Raw genomic sequence first — 14,935 nt, 5'->3', positions numbered from 1 at the left:
CAACACTAGGGTCCAGCACATCACCCCTGCCACCACCATCGGACAAGCCACATTAGAGCCACCATAGCCACCCGCACCTCGCGGAGGCTACCGGCAGCCCACCCACCGTGCAGGCCAGCAGATCCACCAATGCCAGACCGGGAGCAAGACCGCCGGACGCAACATGAGCCACCGCGCCTAATCGAGCACCATGTCAGCAAGGCACGGCGAAGCACTGCCCAGGCCACGAACCACCACGGTTCCTGGTCGCTGTCACATGCGCCCCCCGGAGATGGCAGATCGGCCACCACCATGACGCGACCTCACCACTGCCAACACTTGTGACATGTGTGGCAATGCAGAGGAAAATGAATACCATGAAGTGGTAGCATGCACTGAGAAGGGCTTCTGGTATATACTGGTGAGGACTGGCTCCAAGGCCTCCTGAGTGCATGTAGTGCTGATGAGAGGAATAAAATACTGCTACTGCTGTGGCGGGCATGGTTTCTCCGAGATGTCATTGTGCATGAAAAGGGTAAAGAATCCATCTCGGGATCCGTAGCCTTCTTGATCAGGTACGAACAGGAGGTGAACAAGTCGAAGGACAAGACAGAAATCGCCATGAACACTTGTGGCTTGAATCTCTTTGGGGATCAACAAATGGAACCGATAGGCCTGAGCACCAACCAATGGATCCCGCCTCCAGCAGGGATGGCAAAGCTGAACACGGATGCGGCCTTTGAGCCGGCCACTGGATTAGGCGTAGGTGGTGCCATTGCTATGAATAATCTGAGTCAGGTCTACATCTCGTTGGGATGTTCTCTGAACCAATGCACGTCAGTGGAGGAAGCTGAGGGGCTGGCCCTGTTGCATGGATTGCAGGAAATGTCCAAATATTATAATGGTCCAATACTGGTGGAGGTGGACTGTGTGTTTCTTTCTAATGCGTTGATGATGGGAGCTGCGAACAAATCGAGCATGTTCCCCATCATTGCGGATATTAAAGTGGTGCTAGCTAGCTTCAGCTCCTACAAGATTGGTTGGATCAGAAATGTTGGGGATATAATGCCACGAGCAGAACAAAGTAGCCCATAGCCGAGCAGCCCGAACTAAGAGATCTGGTGGCTTCGTACAACTGGGCCCAGTTCCAGTTGATGTGTTAGATATCCTGACTAATGAATGTAAGGTGATGCTACAAAAAAGAACTCCTATATTACAGCTCTGCATTTTCTAAAATATAATAATTACTCCTGCTTCTTTTTAAGGGCATCCTGCATTTTTTTTTAGTGGTCAAGCAACTTAACCTAGCTAGGAATAAGTTCAGGGATACAAATGATGTCTGGTAAAACAGAAAGCCAAACATGGCGGCCAAAAGCTAAAGTAGTTGATGCTTTAGATAATTTATGAGCTTCCAGATTCAACTCCCGCTTCTCATGGATGAAATCCACCGATGCAAAATCAAGCATTCTTCCCCTGATGTCTTTGATAGTTGCTGCTGAAGGTACGTCCTCTATAATCACAGCTCAGATGTGTGATCGTTACCATGCAACTCTCTGGCAACCCAAATCTGCTGCTAAAGATAACGCCTCCATCCCTGCCAAAGCTTCAAGTACTTCCGAGTCTACCATCTCTTGAAAAGATATTACAGAAGCACCCAAATAAGCACCCGATCCATTCCGACATATAACTGCCACAGCCCCACGGTCGCCGTTTCTACGGACGACAGCATTCACATGCACTTTAACTCTCCCAGCTGATGGGGCAATCCACTTGGGATTGTGAGAAGCCGCACTTAGTCTCTGCCTTGGGGTTTCAGTATTTAAAATCTACTCCCTCCGTCCCAAATTACTTGTCGCAGAAATGGATGTATCTAGAACTAAAATACATCTAGATACATCCATACTTGCGACAAGTAATTTGAAACGGAGGGAGTACAAGTCAAGCAAGTACCTTTTAGGTGTAACTAGGGTTTTATTCATCAACCAAAACTGACGGGATACAAATAATGTCTGGTGTGATCGATAAGCTCCGAGACTAGTTCAGGTGGATGTGGGCTGCGAGGATGTACAGCCCGCAGCAATATGATCCCTCGGGGCATCCTGCATTTTTCTAGGCATTCCTTTCCAGCACAACCCAGCCCAGCCCAAGTAAGTATGAACGGCCCGCTTCATGTGGTTGGCCGATCCGCCGGCGACAAAGTGAGTACGTATCTCGTAGCCTCCGCCTCCCCCTCAAAAAAAAGAAAAAAACAAAGATAGAAAATCTTGTAGCTTCCGCCCTGACCCACACCACATCCACCCGTGGGTGGATGGCATCCCCAATGTGCATACGCTGGCCACACAACCAGGGCCGGCCCTGGGGAGGGGCAGGGGGGGCGGCCGCCCCGGGCCCCCAAAATCTAGGGGCCCCGCCCAGGTTCGCGGGTAGGCCATGGCCCAGGGACGCAACAGGTAAATCTCGTTCAGAGTCAGCTGGCAGCCCCGCACGCAACAGCCCACGACCATTCCTCTTTTTCCTTGAGATGGCAAGTACTGAACATCAATCACGCCAAGATACCAGGCCTTGCCCAGCGGCATGCATGACCATCATTGACGAATAGTAGCGCAAGACGCCGACGCCTCGTTTTTCCCATTGTACACACCACCGCCAGCGCCCAATTCCAGTCCCCAACACGGCAAGACCACGGCCTCCGATGCCGCAGCGGCGGCGATGGAGGAGCACGCCTTTAGATTCATGGTCGGACTCTGGTAAGTAACAACGCGGCCTTTTTTGATCGAATCCTTTGGGATTGCATCTATTTTGAGATTTCTAAACTTGCCCGGGCCGGAGATATTGTAGTCACCATAATCAGGAGGATTCTTCACTTAGCATTACAAAATCAGCACGTATTATAGTTCGACTCTGAAATATAAAATCTGGGCACTTTTCACTCTAGTAGCAACTCAAGTACATACCCTAGTCAATATACGATGTGTTTACGCAAGGCACAATTTATTACTCACATTCGCTATGATTGACACTTATGTTGTAGTGTAGCAAATATTAGTAGTACAAAATAGACCATATGGTTCTGAGTAATTGGCCATATGTACACTTTGTAATTCAGAAACTAAAAAAAGGGTAAATCAAGTAAATGTGGTAGGATATAACACCTACCGAATATAAAGAAAGACAAATAATTTACATAGTTTATGTTCCTTGATTATGAGACGATGTCTACAGAAAAGTATTAACCTCTAAGTTGCGCCAAATTCTTTATGAACTTGTCAGCTTAACTCAATGATCTATTTCATGGTATTATAGTGATGTTGCAAAAGCACTATTTTAAAGGCATTCGAATGTTTCTTTCGCTGTAAACAATTTCAACTTAGACCAATATCAAAGTAAATGAAAAATATGTTATCTTGATCTTTATATTAAGGGCCCCCAGATTTTAGTTTCGCCCCGGGCCCCCCAAATCTCAGGACCGGCCCTGCACACAACGGCCGATGCACGCCGGCGCCGATGGGCTGATATTTTGGAGATGTGACCTGAATTCCTCGCTCTTGCTTGACACCAGCACCATGACATTCTCCATGGTCCCTCTCCCAGTTCCACTGGTAGTCCTCTCGACGCAGCCGCTAAGTCCAGCACCGGTATACACCATAGGAGAAACTCAGGATGGTGCGTGTTGCCTTGTGTTCATCGTTTACAGAGCCATCGTGCAACTGTGGCTGCTCAAGAAGAACAGCGACAATACAAATGTGTGGGAGCTGGAGAAGCCAAGTCAAATAGGCGAGGTGGCCGGCTACCGGCGATTTAGCATCCATCTGGTGGTTGCCGGACTAGCTCTTGTTCACTGTGTGGGCGGCAAGCATTATTGCTTGGTCATTGATCTCAAGAACCTGAGCCTCAAGGACAAATTTCTTTGTCACCATTGCGTGGCTTACCCTTACCAAATGCCATGGCCACCTGCTGGATTGCTGGCTACTTCTACATGTGAGCGATCCACACCTCAGTCATATGCTTGTGGAGGTATGACTGAATTTGCAGTTTCTTTGATTGTCACTGGCCTGTTGCAAAGACGTTGCTGATGTCCATACCACCATGTAACTTTAGTAAATAGTAACTTTAGTGCTTCCCGATGACAATACCACCATGTGGCACTAGAAACTGTCGTGATAGGTTGAATTGTCGGTATAACTGTGCTTACCATTTTTATCGAACTACCATTTACAGGTGCTGAAAAGCAGCAGGAAGCACCTTCTTCTAGTAGGAAGCGTAAGAGCAATGATGAAATGTCAAGCGGTAAAGAAACAACGGAGCCATGTATCTACATAGCTTCGTTGGAGAATGAATCGCTGGAGAAGAAATTCTGCTATGAGACTGGACAACCGTCTTGAAAAAAGAAGGCGATCAAACACTTGCACTTGTGAGCAAAATATTCCTCAGTATCCTTTGATAATTGCAAGTTTGGAATAGGATATAACTCTCTACTTTGTAGTTAGGACACATCTGAGACTTGTATGGACAAGCATGCATTTCCCTTTTAGAGAAGCAGAGCCAAAAGTTTAATGATGCTTTCTTTACTGATAATATACATATGTGCATGGTCTGACAAAGAAACAAACCAATATATCAACACCAAGATAATCACATATAGTACCTAATCTGACGCTGTCAGGTCCTGTATAACATTTTTCATGTATATGCACTGCAAGAATTTCTCATGGAACCTACATGAACTTGTCGTCATTGCACATGCATTGCTCAGCCAGAACAAGATAACTCATTAGTTCATCTATTCTTTTTTGCAATACTGATGATGTTACTCCGTTGTTGACAGCAGTACTGGGTGCTGAGATATAGCTGATTGAGTTGGAGGGAGCTCCAAGTCTGCCGACTCATCGTATTGATGAAGACAATAAAAAGATCAGTTGTTACCAAGTATTCTGTTTCTGTTTGGTGTTTGGATTTTTGACTTGTTGTAAAGCAATCAATGTTGTAAGGTGTGTGGTAGTATTGAAGATAAAGAAAGAACATTGGTGTGTTTTCAGAGTAATAAGAACGTTATAAACTGTTCTTTGGGGTCATGTGTGTCTTGTACCTGAAATCACACAAGTATTTTCTGAAAAAGAACCGTTCTTTCAAATATATCCTAGAAGCTGGCTGTTGCCTGGCCTTACCTGCCTTGGATCAGAATCATATATTTGCTCTGAACAAACATGTGACTTTTTTTTGGAAATGGAGGAGTACCCCCGGGCTCTGCATCATAATAATGCATGCAGCCATGTTATTAAGAAGTCGCAAAGTATCACAAAGTCATCTTACAGCTCGCAAGTGGAGCGAAAAATAAAAGTAAAGCAAAGTCCATGCTAACAATCTCAACCGGAATGGCAATAATAAGGATAAGCTCCCTAGACTCCTATCCTGTTATGCGATCGCCATCCAAACTGGTTGAATATAGCCCGTGCGACCATCTCCCACTGGTTGCACCCAGTAACCAAAGGCTCCCTGGATTCCATAGAAGTGAGTAAGGACCACGTACGGATCCAAGCGGTAGCTTTGAAGATAACCTGCAAGAAAGTTAAATTGTGTTGTCTGTTAAAAATCAAATCATTCCTGCAATTCCATATAGCCCACAATAGCGCACAAATTCCAATCCGAATACGTGCCGCCGTAGTATGTTTGACCCCAGTTAACCACATTCGAAACAACGATGCAATGTCAACTGGAGGAGTAATGTTAAAGGCTATATGAATCGTTCTTCAAAGCAATTTGGCCAATGGGCATTCAAGAAATAAATGTTGTATTGTTTCATCATGATCACAAAAGAAACATCGTGGACTACCTACCCATCGCCTCTTGATTAAGTTGTCCTTTGTAAGAATGACTTGTTTGTGGACAAACCACATAAAGATTTTAATGCGCAAAGGAACCTTAATCTTTCAAATATGCAACGATCTCGAGACTGGGCCAGAATTAATCAAATCCATATAGAAAGTTTTTACCGTAAAAAACCCATTCTTAGCTAGCTTCCATTGCATGGAGTCGGGTTGATCAGAGAGTTGAACATCCATCAATCTCCGAACCAGGTGCATCCATGCATTCCATCGCTCACCAACTAGTGCTCGTCTGAATTGAATATTTAAGGGGATCGTATGTAAAACTGTGCCTACGTAATCCTTCCACTAGTGCAGAATCGGGCAATAGCACCGGTTCGTAAGGCCCTTTAGTGCCGGTTTAGGAACCGGCACTAAAGTTTGGGCACTAAAGCCCCCCCCTTTAGTACCGGTTCAGCACGAACGGTGCTAAAGGGAAACCACGTGGCACGAGCCAGCTCCGGGGGCCGGGAGCCCTTTAGTACCGGTTGGTAACACCAACCGGTACTAAATGGTTGTGGGTTTTTGTTTTATTTTGTATTTTTCAATTAAGTTTGTGTTATCAATTTAATTTAGGATTGTTTTACGTTATAATGAGTTGTAGTCGTCGTCATCATCATCATCATCACATATTAATAAATAAATAAACTCTAGCTAGCTAAAAATCATCATAGTCGTCTAATTACCACTATTTAATCATCATAGTCATTACCGCTAGCTATCTAATCATTATCAACGCTGGCTAGCTTAAAGAGGAAACATTCACTTTCTAACAGAAGCAAAGATATCATCAAGTTCAACATAATCATCACCAACATCGAAGTTCAGGACACGGACATGAGACAAGTACTAATTAAGAGCATGAACTAGTAGCTACTGATCCTGCTACTTCCTCTCAGGTAGAATAGCATAGAACATGTATAGCTCTCCTGATTCATCATACTGGAGCATGCAGATGAATCTGTCTCCTAATCTTGGGTTGCGCTTCTCCTTGCTGCCCCCTAGTACTTCTCTGCGATCGTTAACAATTTTGCTCCAATCTTTTACTATTAAGCATTCTTTGCTTTCAGAAATCCTGAATGCACTCATGTGCAATGTAGGAAATCTTGGTCGTAAGCTAAATATTGACATGCGACCTTTTGTCTCGATCCATTGAGGCACAACTGTCATCGGAAGTCCCTGTTGAAGAACATCGTATAGTAATTAATATACTAAGCAATGAAAGTTTAGCTTCAAAAATAATGTATACAAAAGATGCACTAATTAAAGACAAATATTTAAAATCTTACCATCTTTCGATTATAGATGTGACCGTAGTTCAATACGATCACCATTGGTCGCACGTTTTGAGTACTAACGTTTCTAAGTTCAGATTTTTTTTTTGTCTTGACAGTATTAAGATCCTCAAGCCATGAAACATAATGACTTATTTCTTCGCAGTTTAGTTGAGCCCCGGGGCAGTAGTAGGTCCTGTCTACCAAGCGCCGGACATGTTTGCTTGAACCGAAATAAGCTGACAATACAAATTAGTTGTCAACTATTTTTGAATAAACTGTATCAAAGACATAAACATATGCATGCATGGTTGAGAAAAACTCACCAAATGGTAGAACTGGAGGCGTTTGCACATCGACCCAGATGTCTATATTACCTTCAATATCATCTTTCGGACGAATATCAAAGGTGATAACCATATCAGGCTCAAATGCATAAGCCTTGCATAGTGCTTGCCAAGTTTTGCATTCAAAATGGGTGTATGTGTCTCCATTATATAATTTGACGTTGAAAGTATACCCATGCTCTGTCTTCAAGTAAACTCTCTTTACATCCATATCATCTATAGCACTAAAACCTATCTTATCCAAGACAAAAATTCTTGCATGGCAGGGGTTGCGCTAGTAGAATAGTGAAAATTTAAAATTATAAGTTGAAGCAAATGAAACATAAGTTTTGCATTCAAATAATAATTGACAAAGTGACTTACTGTATCAACTTCGAATGTCTCATCCAGCTTGATGCTGAAGCGCCTACCATCAACAAGGAAATTTTTATCGCACAGGCCGCGCTGGTCTTCACAGTGTTCGCACATAATGAAATCTTTTTCGTCGTCAGATGACATTTCCTATGTTCATATAGGTGAAACATTAAACACCTATATCTAGCCAAATATATATTCATGTAACATTTGACATTAATATATCTAACTATATTCATCTCTAACAATTGACATTACTATATATTTAACTTTTCTATCTAATTATCTAACATTCAACATTAATCTAACATTTATATAAACTCAAAATATATAAAAAATTAAATAAATAGAAAAACTCATTAATAAATAATATTTTAATTAAATCATCAAATCTCAGATACCTAAATTTTCTTACTAAAAATAAACTAGTTGTATTAATTATTGAACTAGTTCAAATCTCATATACCTAAATAAACTAGTTCGACAATTTTCTAACTAAAAATAAACTAGTTATATTAATTATTCAACTATAGTTCTAATCTTTAGTTCGACAATTTTTCTATCTAGCTAGCTAATTCATCTAACATTCGACATTAATCTAACATTCGATCATCTAATTAACTTTTCTAAAAAACAGAAAATAAGTAAAAAAATGTGTGTATGTGTGTGTGTGTGTGTATGCGTGTGTGGTATGTGTGTGTGTGTGCGGCCCCGTACGCCGCTGCCCCGTACGTACGAGCGGGGGCGCCGGCGTACGGGCCGGCCGGCCGGGTGCGCGCCACGAGACGACGGGCGGAGCGCGGCGCGACGGGTACGCGGGGAGAGCGAGATACGTACGTATACGGGACCGCGGCACGGGACGACGACGGACGGCGGCGCGCGGCGTTCGGGGCGGCGGCGGGGATGACGACGACGACGACGGGCGGCGACGACGGGAGCGGCGCGCGAGAGGTTGGAGACGCGAAGAAGTGGGGAGATGTAACTGAAATTTTCGTAAGTGCTATATATATAGGAGAGGCCTTTAGTACCGGTTGGAGCCACTAACCGGTAATAAAGGCCAACTTTGGCCAGGCCAAGAGGCGGGAAGAGCAGGCCTTTAGTACCGGTTGGTGGCTCCAACCGGTACTAAAGGCCTTGCGCTGCCACCCTAAAGTTTAGTCCCACCTCGCCCCGCGAAGGGCAGCCGCACTGGTTTATAAACCCAGCCGCGGCTACCTCTTCGAACTCCTCTATATAGCAGGCTTCTGGCCTAATTAATTAGGATGCGCTGCCCTGTGAGTCTGCTGGCCCTTCTGGGCCTGCATTTGCACACCCTAGGTCTGGCAGGCCCACTGGGCAGCGCGCCAACAAATTTTTTATATAGTTTTTTCTTTTCTGCATTACTTATTTTTTTCTATTTATTTTTGAGTAGTTTTTTATATAGTTCTTTCTTTTCTGCATTATTTATTTTCTTCTATTTATTTTTGAGTAATTTTTTTGTATAGTTTTTTTATTTTCTGCATTATTTATTTTATTCTATTTATTTTCTTCTGGAAATTGAATACTGCATACTGAACAATTAGGTAAATGACCGAAAAATAACAAATGATGTCAGAACATGTTGGAAATTGATGGCATCGCTTTAAATGCTGCATACTGAACACAAAAGAAGTCCGGAGTTCAAATAAGTTTAAAAAACATTGAAGTGGCCATGTAACAAATGAGTTCTCGTCCGAAACCCTGATACTCTGAAAGAGTATGTCCAATTTGTACACGAAGTGCGTCCAGTTTTTGCCGTGACCCTCTCTACTCTTTCGCGCATGCTATGCGGGTGATATGATGATACCATGCCAAGTTTCAACATTTTCAAGATTCATTTTGTAGTGATTTTCAATTTCACGGTCATTTAGCTCTCTAAACAATTAGGTAAATGACCGAAAAACAACAAATGATGTCAGAACATGTTGGAAATTGATGACATCGCTTTAAATGCTGCATACTGAACACAAAAGAAGTCCGGAGTTCAAATAAGTTTAAAAAACATTGAAGTGGCCATGTAACAGATGAGTTCTCGTCCGAAACCCTGATACTCGGAAAGAGTTTGTCCAGTTTGTACACGAAGTGCGTCCAGTTTTTGCCGTGACCCTCTCTACTCTTTCGCGCATGCTATGCGGGAGATATGATGATACCATGCCAAGTTTCGCCTAGCTTTGTCCGATTGTTATGACGTATTAACATTGACCTGTCATAGTGTTACTAGTAGCGTTCCATGCAACATTAGACTAGCAAGGTGAATGGCATACGTATTGCTGGTAAGCCCCATGGGAAAATTTATGCCTGCACTAGTATCTGTAAGATAGCACAACTGAAGGTCACTAGGTCCATCATGTATTTCTCATGTTATCTCAGGCTCCCCTACTATTCCATGGTACTCCCTCTGTAAAAAAATATAAGAGTGTTTAGATCACTAAAGTCTTACATTTCTTTACGGAGGGAGTACATGACAAGCCTATAACACAAACTCTCACATTCAAATACATGAACATTCTTGCATAGGACAATTCCCATTCCGAAATTATACCTCAATAGTGGCACATGACACAAACCCGATGGAATGTCTGTGTTACATCAGATAGAAACAGAATACAACAGAGACAAACTTTTTCAAGTAACTAAAAAGGGAAGAACACGAGATACTGAAACAGAATACACCGTGGTTTCTCAAAAAAAAAAAAAAAACCACAGCGAGGAGGAAGAAGAGCACGGCGCCGACCGCGGTCACAACTATAGTGACAACAGGCTATACATCAGTTGACTGAAAATCATTTTGCGGTCGGTCACTTTTTTCCGTCGCACTGTTGTATGTGAATCAATATCGCTCGAGGTGATTGAGGCGCCGAGGGCTGCACTGTTGCATGTTATTCATGCATATCTCGTGCAAGCATGGTCCATCACAATTTGTGCATGCGATTCGTACCCCAGCCCACTCATCCTTGTTTATCCTACAACAGCCCGTTGATGAACAAAAACCACTAAAAAGCAACAAATGAAACTTTCTAGTGAAAAGTTAATTAGTTAATGCACAAAATAATGAAAAAATGCTCTATTGTACAATAAGCAAGAATAAGTATTAAGAAGGATTTTAGTGACATTGGTACTTACCCTTTTAAGAATAAAATTAAAATTTGAACAAATAATGACAAATTTTGCAGACAATTTACACATAAGTTTTCTTTTTATAATATGCAAAATAAGCATATAATAGTAAAATTTTCACAAAAAGTGTTTTGTAAGAAGTAAACTCTGCCATAGGTATTACCCTTAGAAAAGTAAATAAAATAAATGAAAACTAAAATAAATAAATAAATGAAATAAAAACTAGAAAATAAAGTTTTTCTAAGAAAGAATGAATTAGTGGAATTGGTATTATCCTTGCAGAAGAAAAAAAATACTAAATCAAAATCAGGATAATAAAGTTTTCTAAGAAAGAATGAAACATGTTAAGAAGAAAGAAAGTGAAAACAAAAACCTTTAAAAACTTGGACACAACTTTACACCGAAATTGCACTTTTTGGAATATGCAGAGAATAAGCATATAAGTGCAATTTTCACATTCTACGGTAATTTACACACATATTATATAGTATTTGCATGTATCCTTAAACACGCAAAAAAAATGTTTTTGTCTAAGAAGAAATTAATTAGTGACATTGATATTACAAAGAAGAAACATAGTGAAAAGAATAAAAAATGACAAAAATTGCACACAATTTACACAAAAAATACTGTACTTTTTTATAATATGCAAGGATAGCCACATAATAGTGAACTTTTGCAAAAAAAAGATGTTACTAAAATGTAATAAATTAGTGACATTAGTATTACCCTTACAGAAGAAGAAAGAAAATAATATAAAAAGTAAAAAATAAAATAATGAAGTACTCTCTCCGTAAAGAAATGTAAGAGCGTTTAAATCACTATTTTAGTGATCTAAACGCTCTTATATTTCTTTACAGAGGGAGTATATATTTACACTCACCCAACATGAAAACCAACTAATAAAGAAAAGGAAAAACACACATAAAAACAAAACAGAAACAGAAAAAAAAAGGAGAAAGAGGAAGGCTATGTCTCACAGTAATGGGCTTTGGCCCATTAAGGAATTGACTGGCCCAAATATGATAAAGCATAAGTAAGCATTTTTCATGAACTACACATCAATTACAAGAATCAAATTCTAGCGGAGCAAATTTTTGACAAGGAATACGTCAATAATTTTATCATCTGTTCATCTGCATAGGTCGGTTATCTCGGGAAAGAATGGACTGCTTGACAAACTGCTAGGTTTGATCAATGGACAAAGGCAACATGCATTGTGTTTCTAGTCTTTTACCCATCTCCGTTTCCTAGGATGCCCTTGCCTTGCTATATAAACCCGGCCATAGACCCAGCTTCTTCAAGGTCCAGACAGAGATCTCCGCAGAGCAATGTCAAAAACTGAAGACATCCTGTGCTTTGCTTTTATGCTCTCACAGAATCTACATACAGAACTAACTGCGAAATTTCACCATATCAGTGAAGAAAGTATTGGGAAGGGATTGCAGAATATATCGCTGTGCAAAAAATTGATGTAGATTTAGCAAGATCGTAATTTGGTAAAAACACAACAGCGATCAGGTTCCCATTGAAAAAATGTTGAAAACCATACATTTTGGTACTGCAAAATCTGTACGAAATTTACAGGTAATTTCACATACCTCGAATTCAGTACGGTACTCCAACGGACACTCGCAGGCATGGCATTTTGCCTCGTGGGTTGCTTCAATGGATTTATCCGTCTTCACAAATGCAAAAACCTAGCAAGAACATGCTTTGCTTACTCAGATGACCAAAATGTCGTGCTCAAAGAAACATGGATCAATTTTTAACACTAAAAGGAGCCATGATGGGCTGCTTCTAGAAGCAAAACTGACCTGCTCAATATCAAATCAATATCTCTGCTTCTAGAAGAAAATCAACATTCACATTATAAAATCAATATCTGCATCAAGAAATAACTTTCATATTGTACATCGTAAGTATTATATATGTTGATATTTTTAATGTAAATTTTGTCAAACTCCACTAAGTTTGGCTTAAGACAAATCTTATATGCAGAGTAAAAAGAAACAAAATGAGTAAATAAAAGGGAGAACAGGGAAGAACACAATATGAGATACAGAGACAGAAAGCAATCAGCCTGAACTGGAATTCCGAAATGCTACATGACCATTGTTGCATTGCAAATGACAATTCTGAAATGATACATCAATAGTGCAGTGACACGCACTATTGGAATGTCGAGTTACACCACATAGAAACAGAATACAACACAGACAAAGTTTTTCAAGTAAATAAAAGGGAAAGCAGGGAAGAACACAAATGCGAGATACTGACAGAAAGCAATCAGCCTGAATTGGAATCACACATTCTCTTGGGATGGTCGGCGCCTGGGCATGGCTTTCTTATCTTCCTCCCTGTCAATCTTGACTACACCCGCATGAGTCAGGAGCACCCAGATGTGGGTCAGGAGCTCTCCACCTTTCGCAAGAAGTTCCATGTGCCCTTTAACATTATCCGTTGGCGCGATGTAGAGAATCTTCTCAGCCCAGAAGTCTGCAATTATCTGCCAACCTTCAGCACGGTTTGGCATGGCCTTGAGCTGCTTTCCGAGCTTCACGCCTCTCATGAAGATGCTCCTGCCTTCCTCTTCGTCTTGGAATTCATCCATTGCCTGCCCAAGCAAACCCAGGGGTGCTTGAATTTTGGAGAAGTCGTCTTGTACATCAGCCATGGCCACCTTTATATCTCCGCAATTTCCTGGAAGCAATTCTCACTACCGGAAAACGGGCATACGCCGACGGCCAAACCTATGCCTATGGCTGCCGTCGGCCTAGTTTGAGATATGCCGACAGCCTAGTCTTGGCCATCGGCTTACACTGGCCGTCGGGTTACATGGATCTATACCGACGGCTGCCGTCGGCACAGAACGGCCCTCGACCTAGGCGCAGACATGCCGACAGAAGCCGTCGGCATAAATCAGCCGTCGGTATAACGGCGGGCCCGGCGACCCCGCCCGTGACGAGCGGCTAACGCCGTCAAACCTATGCCGACGGTCGGGACGGGCGGCCGTCGGCATATCTCCGCATGCCACGTCACCGATCCGCGGCGTAGGTATGCCGACGGTAGCCGTCGGCATAGTTGCCACGTCACCGATCCGCGGCACGGCGCCCACCAGAACCCTGCCGTATCTATGCCGATGGCTTTGCCGTCGGCATAGCTATTTTTTTACATACTTTTTTTTTGCATATGTTTTAATGTTTTTTTACATACGTTTTTTTGTATATGTTTTTATGCTTTTTAAAAAATATGTTTTCATGCTTTTTTATGTATTATATGAATATATATGTAGTTTGTAATTTTTTCCATAGATTATGAATATATATATATAGTTTGTATTTTTTTCAAGCACATTACTAATATGCTGTCATGTTCTTTTGAATATAGGTCCTTAAATTTTATTAAAATCAAAAACAGCTATGCGACAGAAGTTGAGTGGCGGTTGCAAACGCCTGGCACCCGTCTCCGGAGTGTGACCCCCTCACGTCCGCGGTGTGCCCCCCTCACAGACGGCGTCGACGCCAGCATCTGGAGGGCGGAAACAGCCGCATCGGGTCTATACGGAGGGAACGTTGCTCTCAAGTGTTTCTATGGGATGACCTACCACAACCGGGTGGTGTTGTGGCATGTTCGAAGAGGCGGCACGCATCTCTGAGGCGTGGCCCTCCTAACGGACGGCGCCGCCGCCGGCACCTGGAGGGGGAAAACGGACGCATCGGGTCTACACGGAGGGGATGTAGCTGTTGGTTTGGCCCGGATATTGCTCCCAGGTGTCCCTCTGAGCTGACCTGACACAACCGGGTGGAGAGGTCCATTGTTCAAAGCCCGTCCATGAAAAGTCAAAGGGCTAGATCTCGTGGTCAACCGCTCCAGGGTTAGGCGGGACGGGGGCCCTGAGGGGGTAGCAATGCCACCGGAGCGTCGCACTGCCCCTCATACATGCGGGGTGGTGTGATGGCATGTCCGAAGAGGCGGCACGCGT

General features: G+C 42.5%; 1 protein-coding gene across 1 annotated transcript; it reads left to right on the top strand.

Moving 5' to 3' along the window:
- The first annotated feature begins 3,474 nt into the window (after positions 1–3,474).
- Positions 3,475–4,384, top strand: LOC119349474. The gene is made up of 2 exons (XM_037617546.1): positions 3,475–3,993; positions 4,198–4,384. The coding sequence occupies exons 1-2, from the start codon at positions 3,543–3,545 to the stop codon at positions 4,359–4,361; spliced, it is 615 nt and encodes a 204-aa protein (XP_037473443.1). The 5' UTR covers positions 3,475–3,542; the 3' UTR covers positions 4,362–4,384.
- The last annotated feature ends 10,551 nt before the right edge of the window (positions 4,385–14,935 follow it).

This window comes from Triticum dicoccoides, chromosome 1A (assembly GCF_002162155.2).
Source record: "Triticum dicoccoides isolate Atlit2015 ecotype Zavitan chromosome 1A, WEW_v2.0, whole genome shotgun sequence".
Lineage (NCBI taxonomy): Eukaryota > Viridiplantae > Streptophyta > Magnoliopsida > Poales > Poaceae > Triticum > Triticum dicoccoides.
Note: the sequence above shows the minus strand (reverse complement) of the source record. Positions and strands in the feature narration are given on the sequence as shown.